We start from the raw sequence: 21,981 nt of genomic DNA, 5'->3' as shown, positions 1-21,981 counted from the left end.
ATTATTAAGGCACTCAAAACTGCGTTTTTCTGTTATAAACATGAACGGTTTAAGTTCGACAGAATTATGTTCATCCAATGGTTTAATCGAGTTTGAGTGCCTTAATGATAACCAAATTGGCTGAAATTTTGCAGAGATGATTTATACATTAGAATCTAAGTACTAGACGGTAGAGATATGAAAATTCGATTGAAAAGTGAAAATCCACACCGTAAGAATAAATGCCGACGTCCGTAGCTGAGAAGCTCTGTATATATATAGAGGCCAGATCAGGAGTGGACGTCCGCACCGGCCTTAAAGTGCGGACGTCCGTCCGTTCTCCACCCTCCGGCGTCGGCGACGGCGCACCTCCACCCCGGAAGACTCCAGCAGCGTCCCCGACCACTTTCCCTCCTCGGTGAATCCGTTCTTTTCCAGTTTTCCAGCGAGATCACCCAGAACTTCAAACAATTAAAGTCGATCTCGCCGGAAAACTGGAAATAAAAGGACTCGCCGGGGAGGGAAAGTGGTCGGGGACGCTGTTAGAGTCTTCTGGGGTGGAGGCGAGCCGGCACCGGCGCCGGAGGGTGGAGAACGGGCAGACGTCTGCACTTTAAGCCGAGTGCGGACGTCCGCTTCTGATCCTCTATATATATATATATATATATCCAAAAGTGGCAGGTTAAAAGTAATGGAGTAGTTATGTTGAACCGGCTGTAAATCCTCATGCATGTAAAGCATTTTCCCTCTCAAACAAGTGAAAAGGACAGTAACGTTCCAGGTCCTTAGCTTCATGTGTGTTTAATTCAACCTAGACAACTGGGAGCAGGGAATTAGAGGTTGAAGAACGGGTGCTTACTGTATGATTATGATTCGTATGCTTACAACTCTAATCTCATTTATTGTAGACATGAATCCTTCACAGCTATGGCATTTTTGTACATGGATACTCTTTCATTCACTGCTACATCATTCAGAGTACATAGTTTAGGAAACCAAAAGCTTGATTGAGGACCACTTATTTGCAGAAGAACAAAACTATAAAACGCTCCTAAAGCTACAAAGTATGCGGTGCAGTTTCTTTATTACTAAACTGGACTCGGTTTTGCATAAACTTGAAACAGCTCACACATCATTTTCAATTTTCTTACCCCCAAACAACTTCCCCAGATTAGGTATTACCTTCTTCTTCTGAATGGGGAAATTATTCATATGCCGAGATCCAGGAGACGCAGATTTTCGGAGCTTGGCTCGCCTTGATGGAGTTAAATTTCCATTAGTCCGCCGGTTTCCAGATGCTGCATTTCTGTAACTCTTTTGTCTCCAGTTTTGTAATCCTTGTCCCTCAAGCATCCTTTCAGGTCTAGATGCCTGTTGCTGTTTCTCCCCCACTGTCGTTTCTTTCATCTCTCTCTCAGCTAAGTCTATCTTTATCAATATTTCCTTCTCACTGGCCTTTATAGCTTCAATCCAAGCCTGAGCTGCTGCTACCTTTTTATCAGCAATTTCTTCGGCCACAACTGCGCGTCCAGTCAAGTACTCATATTCAAACTTGGATATGGTAATTGATGAACTACTCTGAGCTGCAGAAGCTCTAGCTCTCATGCTAGTCTCAATAAGAGTTTTGAGATTTTCAAGAGCTACAGCCTCTGAAGATTTGACTTCTTCAAGTTCTTGCATTGCAGCCTCAAACTTTTCCTCAGCTACATCTATATCTGATTCAATCTTGAGTATTTCCGACTTGATAGTTGCAGCCTCTTCACTGGCCAGCTCCTTCTCTTTCTTTGCGGAATCAGCATCCGCCTTAAGCTGTTCAAGAGTGACACAAAGACTGGATAGAATTGAATTTGCTTTTTCTTCAGATGCAGATACAGCTTCCAACTTGGCATTGGCTCTAAGAAGTTTTGAATTGAGATTTTGAACAGTTAAATCCGCTTTATCTTCTGCCTTCTTTATCCGTGCTGTCTCATCTGTGATATGCTTCATCTCGTTTCTTATAACATCCATGGAGGCCATGTACTGGAATCCTTCTTCCTTTACTGCAGCCAGTTCTTTCTTTGCCGCCTCTAGTTCTTCTGTGATCGACTGTAACAAGGGTGAAGCTTCCGAGTCCTCTCCTCTTTGGAAACTAGTTTCCGAGAGCTGCATGCTATCTGTCATTTGACCACTACTTTTTTCCATTCTTTTAACTAACTGTAGTTCATTCTGCAACACATCCACATTAGACAATGTTTCAGATAATTTGGTTTCAACTTGTTCTGACTGATCAATCTCTTGAATAATCTCGTTCACTTTTTTCCTGGTTTCCTCCACCACAGATGATTGTTGATTGGCTTCTTGTTGTCTTTGAGCTTCAATATCTCCAATTTCTTTCAAGGCTTCAATCTGAGCCAACTCAACTAGCACTTGTTCTTCATCAGCTTCCTCAATCTCCTTCCTGATAGCTTCTGCCGAGCTTGTATAAAACATCATCTTTTCGTTTGCAGCTTCTGCTTGCTTCTCTGCCTGCGATTTCTCTTCCAAAACATTAGCCATATCGAGCTTGAGCATGCTCAGTTCCTGCTTCAAAAGCTGTAATTCTCTCATGACTTGTTCAAAGTTTTTGTTATTGTCCACATGAGCATCCCCAACAGGCAATAATACTCGACTATCTCCACGCCTGCTCGGTTTCCTCAGTGCTTCAATCTCTCTTGTGTGTGCTCTGGCCACCGTGTTTGATTCCTCAATTACTGAAGACAGATCTTTAGCTATCTTCTTTGCATCATATAGCTCGATCTGCGCCTGTTCTTTGACCAAGTTTCTGTCAGTTCTGGTTTCTCTGTATCGACCTATGTCCCTCCTTGCCATATGGAGTTCTCGTGCTCTTGAAGGGGACTTTTTTTGTAGACAAAAAGGAGCAAATGTGTACGTACATTAGGCAAGGCATGACCACATTTACAATACAGACTGGTACATCAAGGAAACTCAAATTAAGTCGAAAAAGAAGAACTAGAAATGGGAATGTGATGATACCTCTGGGCTATCTAACGGGGGATGATGTTTCTTGAGCAAAGGAGAAGGACTACCTTCAAGAGTTCTATCTCCATATACTAGACTGTTCGCGGATCGAACCGACCCAAATCTTCTTCTGCTCATCCTAACCTGCAAGTTCAACACAATTTTGTTAACTTCCACTAAAAGATGTAGCTCAATTTGAATGTGGATGGAAACAAAACACAAACTTGCATACCTACTTGGAAATGTGCATGCGTTGAGGAAGAGCAAGCTGCTTGTTATGCACTTATGTGTAAGGAAGAGGTTGCCGGAGGCTTCGGTACTGATTCTTATTCTTGGTTTTGTTTCTAAGACAGACGGTGATATTATTCATTTCCATTTGACAAGGCAACAAATTATGGCAGCTCATTCATTCTCATGGGTCTGAACTTCTGATGATTGGCTTATATTGGAACTATCGCCAGCCTCATATCCCCCCTCCCCATATCATTTTCCCATCATCTAGTCTATTCGCATTTTATCTCTTTTTTCATACTCTTAATATTATTGACTTTTTTTTTTCTTGGTGCTAGGTGAGTGAGCGAGTCCAAAAAGTCATTTGGAAGTGCCAACTACTGGCTTTGTTCGTTGGTATTGGTAGGCCATTAAGAGAGGAATTTGAACGCACCGCCTCCAACATGTCACGGCTCGCCGGCAATACAAATTTACAAGTTCTGTGTTGACAAACAACTGTTGTTGTAGGAACCAACAAACTGTGTCACAGAAATAAAGAAAAAAGTTCTGTGTTACTTACAGTTGGAGTTTCTAACATTGAATTGGAGCTTCTAACATTGTGTGAATACAGACTGGGAATGAAATGTATATTTACAAGCTTAGCTGATGGGTGTAGAAATGAAAAAGGAAAAAATAAAAAAAATTATGCATTGCTTTCATTTGGGAGTTAAACATTGTGGGAAAGTAGAATGGATATAAAATGGGGCCTCAAATTTGATCAAATGAGTAATTACAGTATTACAAAAACAATGAAATTGGAATGGGACAAGTCACAGAGAAAGACTATTTAGGCAGAGAAAGAGAGAGAAGAGAAAGCAAAAGGACACATTTTCAAGATTTGGAGGCATGCTATTTGCCACGTTTTTAGATGCCAAACCACCCGAGTTGCCAACAAGTGATTGACATTGAAAAAAAGGCCAAAACCACCAAAGGAAAAATATGAAGATGAACCACAGTGAGAGACAAAGAACTCCAAATGGTAAATCTTTTCCTTGATCTCATCAGAAGCCTAACCTTTTCTCGTTGTAGTGATCGATCTCAAATGGTCCAGTAAATAATTCTTTCCTTCCTCTACCAAGTGTTGCATATAAAGAGCAGAATTTTCCTTTTGACATCATCGAATTTCTTCAAAAGGGGGAAGAACCAGATGTACACATCTTCCCAAAACAAACAAAGCATCTGTTGTTGACAAAATGGAGAAAATCCCAATGAATACCATGTGAAAATTAAATTTTAAATAAAAAAACCGCCAAGACATAGAACAACAAATCGTATACTAAATTTGTAAACAAACTTGATTCAAATAGTAAAAGTATTAATTATATGAGTAAGATCCCAATGCAAGTTGCCCTATTGGCTTCTCCATGTAAGATGTTAAGTCTTTGGAACCAGGTGTGTCTTATTTAGTGCACTCGCATCTTACTTTCCACTTTTCCTCATCTTATACCATCTTCTGGAAAATCTTGTAGAACCGCCAACCAGTCCCTTTCAGTGCATGGATTGTAATGATTTAAAGACGGGTAAAAGAAAGAAAAGAGAATTTATTTCATGTAAAATCGACCCAGGGGATAACAAAAGATCTTCTCAGCTCACATTTCCAGATGCAACTTTGGATCATAATCTCCATAGTCCCAACATCCTTGCTGAAAACTACTGAGGGGCAGGTTAAGTCTTGCAACATGAGTCACACACAACAAGAGTTAAACAAACTAGTTAGCCTATCCATGTACCCAATTATGTACAAAATGCTCCCCAACACACACCTGTGTATACTCTAACACATATCCTTGCAGGGTGTCAAAATAATAGTGTGCATTTTATAGTGAAACTAGGTAAGTTTTCCTACATTACCATTTAAATATCAAAATTTAGAGAAGCTATTAAGAGAGACAACTTTTTGACTGCTTAGTTATGGCAAGTGGAAGATGTACTGAGAGTCATTTTAGGGGAAAGAGTCATCTTGGGAAAAAGACAACAATTCTTGTTGCATATGAATGAAAAAGCAAAAGGACATTTATGTATCCTCATAGACTGAAATGGATTTTAACCAGTTATTGGAACACATTATGAACATTAAAGTTTAAACACATATGTACGCTATAAACAAAGTAGGGCACAATCATGAAAAACCTCTAATATCATACAACTCAGTAATCCAATCAATCACAAGGCAAAAGATTGAATTCACTTCAGAACAAAGTCAATACCATATACCTGAACCTGAACATCAGAAACTTTTCAGAATGATTGACCCCAAACTCTCTCCGACTCTTCTCTGATGACTTGCTTTGCCATAGGCCATAGCCGACTCCGCCATTCCTTATTGAAATTCAGCGACACGGAATCCCAGTAGGCCCCCTTTGAGACTTGATCTGCATTATCAATTCATCAAAAGAAATGAACCATCGTTGCATCATTGGCAAGCATGACGCATCAGATTTATACCCTTTTGCTTGAAATAAAATGATATCTCAGAATCCAAATCTAGCAAAAGGTTCTATCAATCATAATAAAGGAGTTTGGTTTGTATTGGGAATGAGTTTCTAAACAATGCACACAAAAATTTCCCAACCAAAGGGGAAGATTTTGGTAAATTGACTCTCACCTTCACTCAGAATTCACTACCTACTTTGATTTACCTCAAATCCTCAACCAACAAAATAGAAAAAATAAATAGACAATGGAGGAGTATATAAACTGAGCCAATAACAAAAAATTGAATGATTACAAAAATGGAGTAGCTTTCAGACCCTATTTTGAAGATTATGTTTCGTGGAAAGTAACTTATAACATCAGACAAAATTTTCTCACCCAGCAGGCCAGCACTCGAATCTGTTAAGATATGATATATAATGCATCTTTTTATTTTTAATCATTTGGGTTTGGGGTCACTTAAGTTTAGCTCTAATTTTTATTCTCAAGCATTAAGTTATAAAAAAAAAAACATTGTATTACTTCAGATAAGCAACCTGAGTTAAACTACTATAAAAGCAAAAGATTATTCGATTAAATCCAAATTCTTTCCCTACAGGTGAAAACTCCATATATGCTAGTGCATACCTTTTTGACAGAAGATAAGTGGGCACAGAAATAATTTTGAGCCACAGGACACACTTTACCCAGCCTTGATTATCCAGATTCTCCGATGGAAATTCAGTAAGGACTCCAGCTTTGTTTGAAACTTATCTTTTCCAGAGACTTCGAATATGTTTGCACTTCTAAGCAACATCTCCTGTAAGTCAACTTCTGATGTTGTTGACATTTGTTTTTCAATTCTTTTTTTCTTCACAAATGTCAAAACACGAATGTCAAAACTGTGTTATTAGACAAAGCCTATATTCAGCATTCCTTGGTGCATACCTGTGGCAAAAGACGAAAAACCATATTATGTTCAATAGACCTCCAAAAAATCAATTAGTATGTCAATTAGTAAAGAACCAAAAAAAACAAAAAAAACAAAAAAAAAAAAACAATACTTTTAACAAAAATGTATCATAGTATGTCAATTGCTATCTTCATATGCTTCACCATCCCATTTAGTAAGCTACATATACTGTCACTTTGAGGATGTGATGAGCATCCAACAAGAAATTCATGCACAACACCATTAATGCTGATCCAACTACAGCCAGGCTTCTTGGTCACTCCCTTTTCCCTCATAAACCGCCTCAGAGAAGAGACATCACCCCATCGATGATCAGATGCAAATGCATTAGCCAGCATGACATAACCGCCGGTATTATCAGGGTCAGATTGAACAAGTTTATCGGAAACATATTCAGCTAAGTCTAATCTAGAGTGGAGTAGGCAACCTCCAAGCAGAGCACCCCACACAATACTATTAGGCTCAAAAGGCATGGAAATCACAACCTCGAGAGCTTCCTCAACTAGGCCTGCTCGGGCAAGGAGATCAATATAGCAAGCATAATGTTCTAATTTAGGTGAAATGGAAAAGACTGAGGTCATATCCTTGAATATTTGACGTCCTTTCTTGGAAAAACCTGAGTGGCTGCATGCACATAAAGCACCAAGGAAGGTACCAGCATTGGGTTGTAAACCAAAATCTTGGACTTTAGAAAATAGCCTGAGGGCCTCCTCTCCTTCACTGTTAACAGCAAGACTCATGATCATAGCATTGAACGAAACAATGTCTTTCGACACCATCTGATCAAAAACCTCTTTTGCATTCACCAAACTCCCACATTTGGAATACATGTCAATCAGAGCAGTGGCTAGAATTCTATTTGATTTAATCACACATCTGCTTCCTTTTGATTTCAGGTATTCATGAACCCACCTGCCAAGCTCTAAATCGCCAACTTGAGCACAAGCCGAAAGCACACTCACCATAGTAACATGGTTAGGCTTTCGAGTGGGATCTCCCACCATCAACCGGAAAACACTCAAACAATCCAGAGGACAACCATTCTGAACATACGCACCGATAACAGCATTCCAAGGCAGCACACTTCGCTTCCCACTCTCCGAAACTCCATCAAACATTTCCCTGCTCTTCTCAACCTTCCCCCATTTTCCATACAAATACACCAGCACAGTCTTAGCAGAGTCCAACCCAACTACATTGTCATCAACTCGCGACAGAATCAAAACCCATTTCCCAATCTCTGACATGTCAAGACTCGAACAAGCCGACAAAACACTGACCAATGTAGCATCCTCGGGCCGCAAATTCCCCTTAACCATCATCACAAAAACCTGCAAGGCCTCCTCAGCGTAACCGGATTGCGCATAGCCGGCAACCAAAGAAGTCCAGCAGCAAACAACACCCTTGTCAGGCATTTCATCAAAAACCTTCCGTGCAGAGCCCAAATCCTTCACTCCCTTGGCATACACAGCAACCAGGCCATTACCGACGAAAGGATCAGAGAGAAACCCGGTTTTGACAACATGGGTGTGGATTTGATTGGCATGAACAGAATCCCCACATGACTTGACAAGGAAAGAGAAGGTGAAGCCGTTGGGCGAAAGGGGGATCTGTTTGAGGGATTTGAAGAGGGACAAGGCATTGGAGAAGAGGCCCTGTTGGGCAAAGAGGCTGAGGAGGGAGTTGAAAGGGAAGAGATTGGGTTTTGGGAGGGAGCGGAGGATTCGGAGAGAAATGTGAGGAGAAGGGTAGTGGTTGATGAGACGAGTGGCGATGAGGTTGTTGTGGTGGGCGCCCAAGAGGAAGATTTGGGCGTGGATCTGGAGGAGGTGGGAGGTTGAGAGAGGACCCTGGAGGAGAGAACCTAAGTGAAGAGGAGAGTGAGGGGAAGAGGAAGGAGAAGGAGAAGGCTTGAGCTTTTGAGATTTGAGGAACAAGTTCATGGCTTTTGGGGCGATTCCCCAGTTTTTGAAAAGCTATTCCTTATATTGGCAGTTAAAAAAAATAGTTTTTCCACCAGAAAAGAAGTTTAATGAGAAGTTGAGTTACAACGATCTGGTAATGGGTAGAGATTCAAACAGTGTATAAATAGTCTGATATGTTTTAACTGGCATGACTCCTTTTTCTGTTACCTGCTAAGAAACAGAACTTAAAAGAGAGAAATCTACTCAAACCGAGCATGCATGAAACAAAGGCAGAATTACATGTAGTATCCACAAAATCATTGTTCTACAAAGATGAATCCTCCTCCACTCTTCCCCCCTCCATTCTCCCCCCTGATGTGAATAAACAAGGATGAGAAATTATCCATAATAGACTTGGTTAAACGATTGAAGTTAATGTTTTGGAGAACAGTAAATCCAAACATTGTGATGATATGAAGAACAATGCAAAATCATGGTTAAGAAAAACTATACTTTTAACTTTCTTCTGCTAGGAGGAACAATACATAATGTAATTGTACATGCAGTAAATCAGTAAATTGAACACACAGTGATAGTTCATGATTGATATGATACTTGGCAAATTAAGATAACACAGTTCCACCGTTTCGTATCAAATTCAGGTAAAAAGGAAAAAACCATTACCTAAAATGAGTATAACCTAAAAGCGTTCGAGGTTCCGGGTTTGCGATAGAACAAATTTCTAATATTTCTCTTTTGATCATTAGCTGCGTGAAACCCAAAACAGAAACAAACCAAATACAGAAACAACTAAGAAGCAGAACAAAGAGGATACTACAGCAATAGTAAGATCAATGGAAATATAGCAAACCAAACGAAAATGTCTAAACTCGCAGAACTACACCAACTCTACAACAATTTAACTAGTTCTAGACTTAGGCATATGCATAAAGTCTTTCAGGAACCACCACATGCAAGAACTTAACACTGAGAGTGGAAAGTAGGTAGTTCCCTAGTCTACTGTTTGAGAATCATAGTTGAACCAAAAGGAAACCACAGACAAAAAAGATCACTGGAACAAAGTAAAACGAAACGGAATCTCAAACTCAAAGTGAACTAAAGCAAATCTCAATTGAAATAAGCTTGATTTCGATTTGGCTTTAAAGAACCTATAGAAGAACTTGACATAAAAACTAAAGTGGGTAGTGGTTCACTACTTCACAGCTCGAAAAACTCTGCATTGAACAAGAGAGAACACAAGAGGGGTTGTAGTTTCCATAGAGCAAGTACCCAATTAGCTTCTCTAGTTTCAAAACCACATAGTACCTCAAATTCAATGAGATTCTCTACTTCCTTTCATAAACTTTCCGGCAACCAAACACCACTAAACATTCGAACTTGAAAAAAAACATAAACCAATCAACACTAACTGAAATTGATTCTAGAGTCAAAAGACGAGAAATTTTTCAGCGCTACAGGAGGACCACATGGTACTATGACGTAGTTCTATATTCCAATTAAATATTGACACAACGACACATGGATTTTATTAAGAAAAAAATACATTAGCCATTTTGTCAAAACAATTTTGGGTTTGTTGTTGCTTTTTAAACCCTAAACCCTAGACTATAAACTCTAAACCTTAGACCCAAAACTCTAACCCCTAAACCTAAACCCTAAACCCTAAACCATAAACCCTAGTCCAAATTCAACAAAGACCCATGAATGTCATTTCACAAAAAATAGAAAACCTTAGTTTATATTTTAGTTGTAATAAATCCACGTGTCAATATTTGATTAGAATGTAGGACCATGTCATACTGCCACGTGGTCCTCCTGTAGCATCTGAAAATTTCTCGTCAAGAGACAAACCTGACTCAAGCAGCAGCTGCATTAGATTAAGGTTGGTAGAGCCTCTGATACTAAAAACCAAATAGCTCGGGTTGTTGTTAAATTATGCAGGTAAATCTACGTTTAAACTCCTATAATTGAGGAGGTAACTATAATTTACTCATAACTTTGAAGATTTTAGAGAGATTTGGGTCACTCTCAAAAGGTACGAATCCGACAAACGAAAGAATGGAGAGACAGCCAAGGCTGTGTTGGATTAAGCGGAAGAATAAACTGTAAAATGAAATCGTAAACTCACAACCATAAATGTAAAATGTAGCGGAAATAAAATGATAAAGAACAGTGGAATTAACGTGATTTGGCAAAGTGCTTACGTCCACGGGGCAACAACAACAAAGAACCTCCACTATACGAAAGAGAAACACTACTTCAAGACTCACACTTGAAGGGATACACTCTCACACCCACTTTGTTTTACTACACACACAACTCTCGACTTGAAATTTTCTCTCTATCTCACACTCTTGTATAACACAAGATGAACTCACTTGTACTTCTATATTTTGCACCATTGCAAATGCCTCTATATATAGACATATATATGCATGCATTCTTCATACACGTCCATCACTTGGAAGAGAATTCCACAAGTCTTCCTTGTTTCATGTTCAATGTTTCCATGCCACGTACATTAATGCATGCTCTTCCATTTCAATCTTTGTAGCCGGCCACCTCACCTATATACATAGGTTGCTCTCTTGCATTTCAACAAATGCATGTTGTACCAACTATGCTAGCTATAGAATAGCAACTTGGCTCTTGTACCATTGTCTTGGTGCTTGCTTCAATTCGTACAAGCTAGCTTTTCTTCAACTTGCAAAGCATATGCTCTTTTCCATTGACTTCAAAGCCTTCTGGTTGCTCCATGTATATTTCTTCTTCTAAATCACGGTGAAGAAATGTAGTCTTTATGTCCATTTGCTCCACCTCAAGATCCATGCTCGCAGCCATGCCCAAAATGATTCTAATCGAAGTCATCTTGACAACATGTGAGAAAATCTCATCAAAATTGATTCCTTCTTTCTGGTTGAATCCCTTGACAATTAAATGACCCTTGTACTTCGTCAGCTTCTCATTCTCATCTCGCTTCAGCTTAAACACCCACTTGTTCTTGAGTGCTTTCTGGCCTTTAGGAAGCTTTGCCAACTCATTGGTGTCGTTCTCTAGTAAAGACTCCATCTCAGAGTCCATGGCTAGCCTCCATTTTTCATGATCTTGATGAATCTTTGCTTCCTCATAACTTTCAGGCTCTCCGTCACTGGTCAAAATGATGTAATTTGCATAAGGATCGTCTCCATCGTTAGTCACCAAAATATATTGTGATGATGAATACTTAGTGGATGGAATCGGCCACCTGGTGCTTCTGCGAACTGCTACTTGATTATTCACAGGTTGCTCCCCCTCATCTTTAGCTTCAGCATCGACCATGTCTGGTACACCTTCAACTCTATCACCTTGTAGCCCAACATTAGATTCGTTCTGCAATGGTGAATCATAAATGCGGCTGTCAATTGCTGCATTTCTCGGTAGTACCTTTTTGTCGAAATCTGCAATTGATTGGTTTTCATGAAAGACCACATCTCTACTTATGAATTTATTCGTCTTTGGATCCCACAGCCGGTAGCCAAACTCTTCATCGTCGTAGCTAACAAATATGCATGGCGACGCCTTGTCATCCAGCTTTGATCTCTACTCCCTAGATACATGTGCGAATGCTTTATATCCAAATACTCTCGTATGCGAGTATGATGCATCTTTGCCGGTCCAAACTCCATTTGGAGTCTCAAATTCTAAAAGTACACACGATGCTCTGTTGATGAGGTAATACGCAGTCTTCACAACTTCTCCCCAAAATTCTTTTGACAATTTGGCCATCTTCAACATGCATCTGACTTTCTCCATAATGATACGGTTCATCCACTCTGCTACGTCATTATGTTAGGGTGTTCTAGGAACCATCTTCTCATGTTTGATATCATACTTCGCATAATAATCTCTAAATTCATGCGATGTGTACTCTCCGCCATTTTCACTGCGAATGCACTTCAATTTTCTTCTAGTCTCCCTTTCCACCATGGTGTGGAAAATTGTAAACGTCTGGAACATCTGGTCTTTGGATTTCAGCAAATAAACTCAAACCTTCCGTGAAGCTAGCATCATCGATATAAGTAACAAAATACTTATGCATACCCAATGATTCGACTTCCATCGAACCACACACATCTGAATGTACTAGATCTAGAATATTTTCTTTCCTTATGAAAGACTTCGAATAACTAATTTTCTTTTGCTTACCAAATAAACAATAATCACAAGTGTTTAGTGAGTTACCTTTGGCAACATGAATTAGCGACTTCTTTGCCAACATTTGTAGTCCCTTCTCACTCATGTGGCCAACGTCTATGCCACAAACTTAGAAAGGATTCCTTGACTGCATTCAGCTCTCTCTTGGAAATCTTTCCATAGGTCTTGTAGAGCGTGCACCACATTTTTCCTCATACAACTACAAGAGATCTCTTGGTAAGCTTCCACTTTCCATCACCGCCATGATGATGAAAGCATTGTCGATCGAGTACACTGGTTGACATAAGATTGAGACGTAGACCAGGAACATGTCTCACATCTTTCAGCATTAACTGGTAGCCCACATCCGTATGTAAGTAAATATCCCCAATCCCAGCAATATTGGAGTAGCTGTCAGTGCCCATCTTCACTTTACTAAAGCCACCTGCTTTGTACGTAGTGAAGAACTCTACGTGGGACGTGGCATGAAACGAGGCTCCGAAATCAACGATCCATTGAACTCCAAGATGACCTACCAGTAGACATTCACCTCCAAGTGACAGGAACTCACACTCATCATGAGACACCGCAGCAACAACATTGTTTGTGTTCTCCTTTTGTTGATGAGTAGCGTCTTCTCGCCCTTTTTGAATTCTTGCTTCAACTTGTAACAATTTTTCTTCATGTGGCCTAGAAGACCACAATGATGACACTTTCCGCTAAACCTAGTTCTAGATTTGCTCATACTTCTTCCATGGCCTTTGGGTCCTCTGCTCTTGCTCCTTCCTCTATTCTCCACAATGAAGAACTGACCATTTTCTGAACTTGACGAAGAACTTTTTCTGGTTTCTTCATTCAACATATTATCTTTAATATTTTTCCATAGATAATACACTTAAGAGCAGAGTTACTTACGGTAACAACAACTGTCTCATAGCTATCTGGTAACAAACCTAGCTGCAACAAGGCTTGTAACTCATCATCAATTTTCATGCTCATCGTGGCTAATTGATTGAGTACACTCTAGAAGTTGTTGAGGTGCTCAGTCACTCGAACGTCTCCCCGATACTTCATGTTGACGAGCTCTTTAATAAGAAAAGCTTTTCTTAGCAGTAGTCTTTTTCTCAAACAAGGACTCCAGCTTCAACCATAGCTTATACGCATGCACTGGTTTCGTTGGCAACATGGTAGAACACACTGTCGTCCACTCATTCATGAATATGACCGATGGCTTTACGGTTCATCTTCGTCCAAATTGCTGGTGTAGTTCCTTCTAGCTTGGCATCGTCTCCCTCAATTAGCTCGTGCAAATCTTTGCAATAGAGAATATCCTCCATTCTCAGCTTCCATGTAATCTAGCTGGAGTGTTTGAGTCTAATCATGGTACTTCGTGATCCTTCCATTCTAGCAGCTTCCGGTCAGAACCAAGAGCTCTGATACCACTATTGGATTAAGCGAAAGAATAAACTGTAGAATGGAATCGAAAACTCACAACCACAAATATAAAATGTAGCGGAAATAAAATGATAAAGAACACCGGGAATTAACATGGTTCGGCAAAGTTTCTATGTCCACGGGGCAACAGCAACAAAGAACCTCCACTACACGAATAAAGGTTACAACGAGAGAAACACTACTTCAAGACTCACACTTGAAGGGATACACTCACACTCACTTTGTTTTGCTACACACACAACTCTCGACTTAAAGTTTTCTCTCTATCTCACACTCTTGTATAACACAAGATGTACTCACCGGTACTTCTATATTTTGCACCATTGCAAATGCCTCTATATATAGGCATATATATGAATGCATTCTTCATGCACGTCCCTCACTTGGAAGAGAATTCCACAAGTCTTCCTTGTTTCACACTTAATGTTTCCATGCCACATTAATGCATGATCTTCCATTTCAATCTTTGCAGCCGACCACCACACCGATATATATACATAGGTTGCTCTCTTGCATTTTAACAAATGCATGTTGTATAAAAATGCATGTTGTACCAACTATGCTAGTTATAGAATAGCAACTTCCCTTATTGTATATTGATGGGAATGAGAAAATTGACTTCTCCAAATGAGGGATATTTTGACCCATCAGACTAACTGTGTGGAATCTTCATAGCCATAGAACCATATATCAACCATAAGAGGATACAAATATGGTTGCTACCATAAACCAGAACTAGTGCCAACCATAAGACAAACAGTCTTTGAGGAAATGTCTGAATCATAATTGATACTACCTTAAGAGACCATAATGTTGATGGAATCAAATTGTACTAGGTACAATTTCAATGATATATAGTCACAAAATATGCGTCTTTGAAAATGATGCACAACCAATTAGTTATATAATCTTTGGAGTTTTTCAGTTTCCAAGAATTTATAGAATCAATCTTCGACATTCTCCATCTTCAAAGGAACCATTCTTTATGCACGTCCATCACTAGGAAGAGAATTCCACAAGTCTTCCTTGTTCCATGCTCAATGTTTCCATGCCACATTAATGCATGCTCTTCCATTTCAATCTTTACAACCGACCACCACACCTATATACACAGGTTGCTCTCTTGCATTTCAACAAATGCATGTTGTACCAACTATGGTGGTCATAGAATAGCAACTTGCCTCATTTTAGATTGATGGGCATGAGACAATTGACTTCTCCTCCAAATAAGGAGAGATGTTTTTACCCATCAGGTTGATTGTGTGAAATCCTCATAGCCATAGAACAATGTGCCAACCATAAGAGGATACAAATATGATTGCTACCATAAACCAGAACCAATGTCAATCATAAGGCAAACAGTCTTTGAGGAAATGTCTGAATCATAATTGATACTACCATAAGAGACCATAATCTTGATGGATACAATTTCAATGATATATTCACATAATATGCATCTTTGAAGATGATGCAAAAACAATCAGTTATAGAATCTTTGAAGTTTTTCAGTTTCCGAAAAGTCATAGAATCAATCTTCGACATACTCTCAATCTTCAAAGCAACAATCCAGCAGATGCATGTGCTTGGGCAACTCAAACAGAGAGTCATCACTAGCTAGAGGGCAACCGCATTACCAATTTGCATGCATTTGAAACAATTTCAAATGATAAGCTAACAAAACCTCTATTTTATCACACCAATAAGTTGGTAGTAAACGGGAAATCTCTTAAATATGTCAAGTGAATTCATTTGTTTTTCCGTTATACGAATGAAACGTACCTGATTATGCAGCTCCTCTCGGGTAACGACAGTGAAAACAATCTCGTCATACCATAAACGTCGAAATGGTCTATAATATTAAAAAAAGAATAAGGACACTCGATCTAGCTTATTAATTGAAAACTAAACAAATACAAAGGAAACTGAAATAAAAAAAATGATTATTACTTTGATGAATTGATGAAGTCCCTCTCACAAATGTCATCGTATAATCTAGGACCTGATGATTCAACATCATTCACATAATAAAGTCAAACCTCAAATATACAATCAAAAGTTCACCAAAATGCATGAATTTATATTGTAGACATGAAGAAATTTTCCCGATTTTAAGTTCACTATTTCTATAGTTGGATCTCACATTACTTTATTATCGACACCAACAAGAACCACGTTAATGGTTGGGAAATTCCTAAAGTTTGCACCCTAATCACAAAATGTTATATCTAAAACTTAATATCAACTCTTGAGATTATAGAAAATAAGAGGTTAAGCAAATATCAAAGAAAAACAACAAACCTTTTCCTTAAGGGACTTTGCAAACATGTTAATGGTCATCATCATTCATTTTAAGAGAACGGTGATCATAAAGAATCTCATTCAAAGACAAATTATTCTTTGAATTCCCAAGTAAAGCTGTCAAAAGAAACAAATACTATTACAGTTTGTTGAATTGTTTAGTTGAATAAGATAGTGAAAGTAAAACAAGACCTAAGAAACATTGATGTCAAAGCCAATGCAACATTACCATCTTTGCTAAGCCTAATAAATTTATAGAATTCTATTTGGGGCTCCTTTCCATAAGACATTTCATCACGGTTTTCATGGTTTTCAACCTGAATAAACCACATCGACCGAAAAATAATCTAAGTAAACCAAAGATAGTTGAAGTGATGACAGATAAATTGATCAAAAAACTAAAACTACGCAAATAAGAAAATAATTACCTCTGGAATATCCGATAGAGAATCCTCCAACAAAAGCTTTCTTCTCAATGGATGATTGTGGCTTTTATTATAAGCAACACAGCTTTGCTGCAATGTGGTACAAAATTCAAAGAAAAAACCATTAGAAAACTGCAAGTATAATAACTTTGTACGAACAAATGAAAATTATAATGTAAAGTGTTATACCTCCCATTTAGTAGGGATCTGACCCTTTAACCCCACATCATGAGTAGGCAGTGGGAATTGAGGCAAAGCTCTACCACAGTCAAAAAAAGAAAATTGTCCCATGAGACGAGTACAACATAACTGTAAACTATATATTTATGTTTGTATAGTTAATTACCTCGGTGGGAAGGCCTCCCCCCATAAGAATACCCTCATATGGAATTGTGGTACACCATACGGACCAGCACACATCATGTTCATCCTAGCTTGATAATTTATTTCAACAAGCCTCCCCAAAACATAACGGCCCAAAAAACCCATCAGCAAATTTTAAAAGGTCCACCACATTTTCCATTAGCACATATTTTGGCTTAAGATGTTCCACAATATCCATAAAAACAGTTAATTGCTTGTTCTTTTCATCTTCTAGTGGACTTTTGTGGTTTCTAAACGTATTGAAATCGCTAATTCCATGGCATGGAGGACAACCACACACAACACCCACATCACCATATATAAAGATAAAAATAAATGCTCAGAAAGTACATTACGCTTAACTAAATCATCAAAATTTGGAAGGAATTTTTTACACCAACAGTGTCCTTACTCTTGGGTAACTGACAATATGATACATGAACTTACAAAGTGATCAAAGTAGTACCCAAACTCTATCTTTCATATCATTGTTATACCTAGTCGTCAAATTCTTTTAACAGTGTTAATTTATATATATACTAGTCTTCCCACATGCAATCGTGCACGTGTGGAAGTGCGTTTTCTGCTAATTTGATAATTATTGTGAATTTTTTTGATAGTTCGATCAATTATTGTGCCATTTTCACAGACAACTATATGAAATTCAAGTAAAAATGACACAATTGAGTGAGATAGTAATAGAAAATGAAGTTAAGACCACATCTAAATTCCATTTTGAAAGAAAGCTGAACAATAATCATAAGTAAAGAAACATGAGCACATGACATTGTATTTAGATATGAAAGCTGAACTCATAAATTGGATTAAAGGGAATTGATTGTGAAAGCTTGCGGAAGTGCGATTTTTGCCAATTTGACAATTATTGTGCAGTTTTTCTTAGTTCGACCAATTATTATGCGGTTTTCATAAACAACAACTCCCTGAAATCTAAATTTCCTTTTGATTTGTAAAATTGCAAATATATAAGGAGCACCCATCAATACATGACATAAGTTGTACAACAGACAATACATAAGTTATGAAACAAGAGCACATGACATTCTTTTTTTATATGTAATTTGAACCCATAAATTGGATCAAAGGGAATTAATTTTGAGCATTAATATGTTCAACATCAGTTGCTCGGAGTGAATAAAGTCACAATATCAGCTTTGTACCATCAACCTTCATCAAGACGAAAAGATTGTTTTTAAAATTCATTGTTAAAATGAAATATGGGAACAATGAATGTAACGATTAAAGCAATTAGTCATGAACCAAACTCAAGTTATAATATGTGTGTCTTACTAAATGCACAAAATTGACATTGATCAACGCACAATTATTTAATTTTTTCTCATTATTATTAGTGTTGTTGTTTGTTTTTTTTTTTTAATAGAAAAAAGTAAAAATAGAATGACAAATCTCAAATAAAAACATTGTGGGGTAGAACTGAAAAAAAAAAAAAGGGTAGAACTCAAATAAAGGAAATATGAGAGAGTGGCAAAACTGAAATAAAAATAAACGCATGGGTAATTTCGGAAGGGCACTATTCACATGAACAGTAACCCCCCCCCCCCCCCCCCCCCCAAATCGGTTTATAGAATAGCAACTTGCCTCATTGTAAATTATAGGTATGAGACAATTGACTTCTCTTTTAAATAAGGAGGGATGTTTTTACCCATCAAACTGACTGTGTGGAATCCTTATAGTCATAGAACCATGTGCCAACCATAAGAGGATACAAATATGGTTGCTACCATGAATCAGAACCAGTGCCAACCATAAGGCAAACAGTCTTTGAGAAAATGTCTGAATCATAATTGATACTATTATAAGAGACCATAATGTTGATGAAATCAAATTGTACTGGGTACAATTTCAATGATATGTTCACATAATATGCATCTTTAAAGATGATGCACAAACAATCAGTTATAGAATCTTTGAAGGTTTTCAGTTTCCAAGAAGTCATATAATCAGTCTTCGACATACTCTCAATCTTCAAAGCAACCATACGGCAGATGCATGTGCTTGGGTAACTCAAACAAAGGGTCATCACTAGCTAGAAGACAACCGCATTACCAATTTGCATGTATTTGAAACAATTTCAAATGATAAGCTAACAAAACCTCTATTTTATCATACCAATAAGATGGTAGCAGTTAGGAAATCCCTGAAATATTGCATTCTCACAAACACTCAATACCCAATTTTGCAAAACCGCCTACCACTTTTGATCTGTTAGACTCCCAAATGTCAAGTGAATTGATTTCTTTTTCCATTATACGAATGAAACGTACCTGATTATGCAGCTCCTCTCGGGTAACGATAGTGAAAACAATCTCGTCCCACCAAAAACATCGAAAAGGTTTACAATATTAAAAAAAGAATAAGGACACTCGATCTAGCTTATTAATTGAAAACTAAACAAATACAAAGAAAACTGAAATAAAAAAAATGATTATTAGTTTGATGAATTGATGAAGTCCCTTTCACAAATGTCATCGCATAATCTGGGACCTGATGTTTCAACATCATTCACATAATAAAGTCAAACCTCAAATATACAATCAAAATTTCACCAAAATGCATGAATTTATATTGTAGAAATGAAGAAATTTCCCCAATTTTAAGTACATTCTTTCTATAATTGGATCTCACATTACTTTATTGTCGACACCAACAAAAACCACGTTAATGGTTGGAAAATTTCTAAAGTTTGCACCCTAATCACAAAAATGTTATATCTAGAACTTAATATCAACTCTTGAGATTATAGAAAATAAGAGGTTAAGCAAATATCAAAGAAAAACAACAAACCTTTTCCTTAAGGGACTTTGCAAGCACGTTAATGGTCATCATCATTCAATTTAAGAGGACGGTGATCATAAAGAATCTCATTCAAAGACAAATTATTCTTTGAATTCCCAAGTAAAGCTGTCAAAAGAAATAAATATTATTACAGTTAGTTGAATTGTTTATCTATCTTAGTTGAATAAGATAGTGAAAGTAAAACAAGACCTAAGAAACATTGATGTCAAAGCCAATGCAACATTACCATCTTTGCTAAGCCTAATAAATTTATGGAATTCTATTTGGGCCTCCTGTCCATAAGACATTCATCACGGTTTTCATGGTTTTCAACCTGAATAAACCACATCGACCGAAAAATAATCTAAGTAAACTAAAGATGGTTGAAGTGATGACACATAAATTGTTCAAAAAACTAAAACTATGCAAATAAGAAAATAATTACCTCTGGAATATCCGATAGAGAATCCCCCAACAAAAGCTTTCTTCTCAATGGATGATTGTTGCTTTCATTGTAAGCAACACAGCTTTGCTGCAATGTGGCACAAAATTCAAAGAAAAAACCATTAGAAAACTGCAAGTATAATAATTTTGTACGAACAAATGAAAATTATAATGAAAAGTGTTATACCTCTCATTTAGTAGGGATCTGACCCTTTAACACCACATCATGAGTAGGCAGTGGGAATTGAGGCAAAGCTCTACCACAGTCAAAAAAAGAAAATTGTCCCATGAGACGAGTACAACATAACTGTAAACTATATATTTATGTTTGTATAATTAATTACCTCGGTGGGAAGGCCTCCCCCCATAAGAATCCCTCATATGGAATTGTGGTACACCATACGGACCAGCACACATCATGTTCATCCTAGCTTGATAATTCATTTCAACAAGCCTCCCCAAAACATAACGGCCCAAAAACCCATCAGCAAATTTTAAAAGGTCCACCACATTTTCTATTAGCATATATTTTGGCTTAAGATGTTCCACAATATTCATAAAAACAGTCAATTGCTTCTTCTTTTCATCCTCTAGTAGACTTTTGTAGTTTCTAAACGTATTGAAACCGCTAATTCCATGGCATGGAGGACAACCACACATAACATCCACATCACTCTATATAAAGTTATAAAAAAAAAATGCTCAGAAAGTGCATTACACTTAACTAAATCATCAAAATTTGGAAGAAATTTTTTACACCAACAGTGTCCATACTCTTGGGTAACTGACAATATGGTACATGAACATACAAATTGATCAAAGTGGTACCCAAACTCTATCTTTCATATCATTGTTATTCATGGTCGTCAAATTCTTTTAACAGTGTTAATTTATATATATACTAGTCTTCTCACATGCAATCGCGCGTTAAATTCTTTTAACAGATTTAATTTATATATATATACTAGTCTTCCCACACGCAATCGCGCGCATGCGGAAGTGCGTTTCCCACATGCAATCGCATGCATGCGGAAGTGCGTTTTCTGCTAATTGGATAATTATTGTGAATTTTTTTGAATGGGAATTTACGCTTAACTAAATCATCAAAATTTGGAATTCACACATCTGCTCAGAAAGTACATTACACCTGACTAAATCATCAAAATTTGGAAGGGAATTTTAGATATGTAATTTGAACCCATAAATTGGATCAAAGGGAATTAATTGTGAGCATTAATATGTTCAACATCAATTGCTCGGAGTGAATGAAGTCACAATATCAGCTTTGTACCATCAATCATCATCAAGAGGAAAAAATTGTTTTTAAAATCCATTGTTAAAATGAAATACGGGAACAATGAATGTAATGATTAAAGCAATTAGTCATGAACCAAATTCAAGTTATAATATGTATGTCTTACTAAATGCACATAATTCACATTGATCAACACAC

At 37.6% G+C, this 21,981-nt stretch overlaps 3 protein-coding genes across 3 annotated transcripts; all 3 read right to left on the bottom strand.

Annotated features, from left to right (window-relative positions):
* Nucleotides 1-892: 892 nt before the first annotated feature.
* LOC101298565 (protein PLASTID MOVEMENT IMPAIRED 2-like) lies at nucleotides 893-3,395 on the bottom strand. The gene is made up of 3 exons (XM_004309685.1): nucleotides 3,209-3,395; nucleotides 2,992-3,120; nucleotides 893-2,853 (listed from the first exon to the last, which is right to left on the bottom strand). Exons 2-3 carry the CDS (start codon nucleotides 3,112-3,114, stop codon nucleotides 1,105-1,107), a joined length of 1,872 nt encoding a protein of 623 aa, XP_004309733.1. The 5' UTR covers nucleotides 3,115-3,120; nucleotides 3,209-3,395; the 3' UTR covers nucleotides 893-1,104.
* A 2,096-nt stretch (nucleotides 3,396-5,491) lies between these two features.
* Nucleotides 5,492-8,151, bottom strand: LOC101298277 (pentatricopeptide repeat-containing protein At2g29760, chloroplastic-like). Its single transcript, XM_004309684.1, has 3 exons — nucleotides 6,723-8,151; nucleotides 6,307-6,606; nucleotides 5,492-5,618 (listed from the first exon to the last, which is right to left on the bottom strand). Exon 1 carries the CDS (start codon nucleotides 8,044-8,046, stop codon nucleotides 6,739-6,741), a length of 1,308 nt encoding a protein of 435 aa, XP_004309732.1. The 5' UTR covers nucleotides 8,047-8,151; the 3' UTR covers nucleotides 5,492-5,618; nucleotides 6,307-6,606; nucleotides 6,723-6,738.
* An 8,359-nt stretch (nucleotides 8,152-16,510) lies between these two features.
* LOC101300590 (DNA (cytosine-5)-methyltransferase CMT3-like) lies at nucleotides 16,511-17,330 on the bottom strand. Its single transcript, XM_004309688.1, has 5 exons — nucleotides 17,254-17,330; nucleotides 17,097-17,166; nucleotides 16,911-16,997; nucleotides 16,712-16,799; nucleotides 16,511-16,599 (listed from the first exon to the last, which is right to left on the bottom strand). Exons 1-5 carry the CDS (start codon nucleotides 17,328-17,330, stop codon nucleotides 16,511-16,513), a joined length of 411 nt encoding a protein of 136 aa, XP_004309736.1.
* Between the last annotated feature and the right edge of the window lie 4,651 nt (nucleotides 17,331-21,981).

The sequence above is a fragment of the Fragaria vesca genome, unplaced genomic scaffold (assembly GCF_000184155.1).
Source record: "Fragaria vesca subsp. vesca unplaced genomic scaffold, FraVesHawaii_1.0 scf0513031, whole genome shotgun sequence".
NCBI classification, from domain to species: domain Eukaryota; kingdom Viridiplantae; phylum Streptophyta; class Magnoliopsida; order Rosales; family Rosaceae; genus Fragaria; species Fragaria vesca.
Note: the sequence above shows the minus strand (reverse complement) of the source record. Positions and strands in the feature narration are given on the sequence as shown.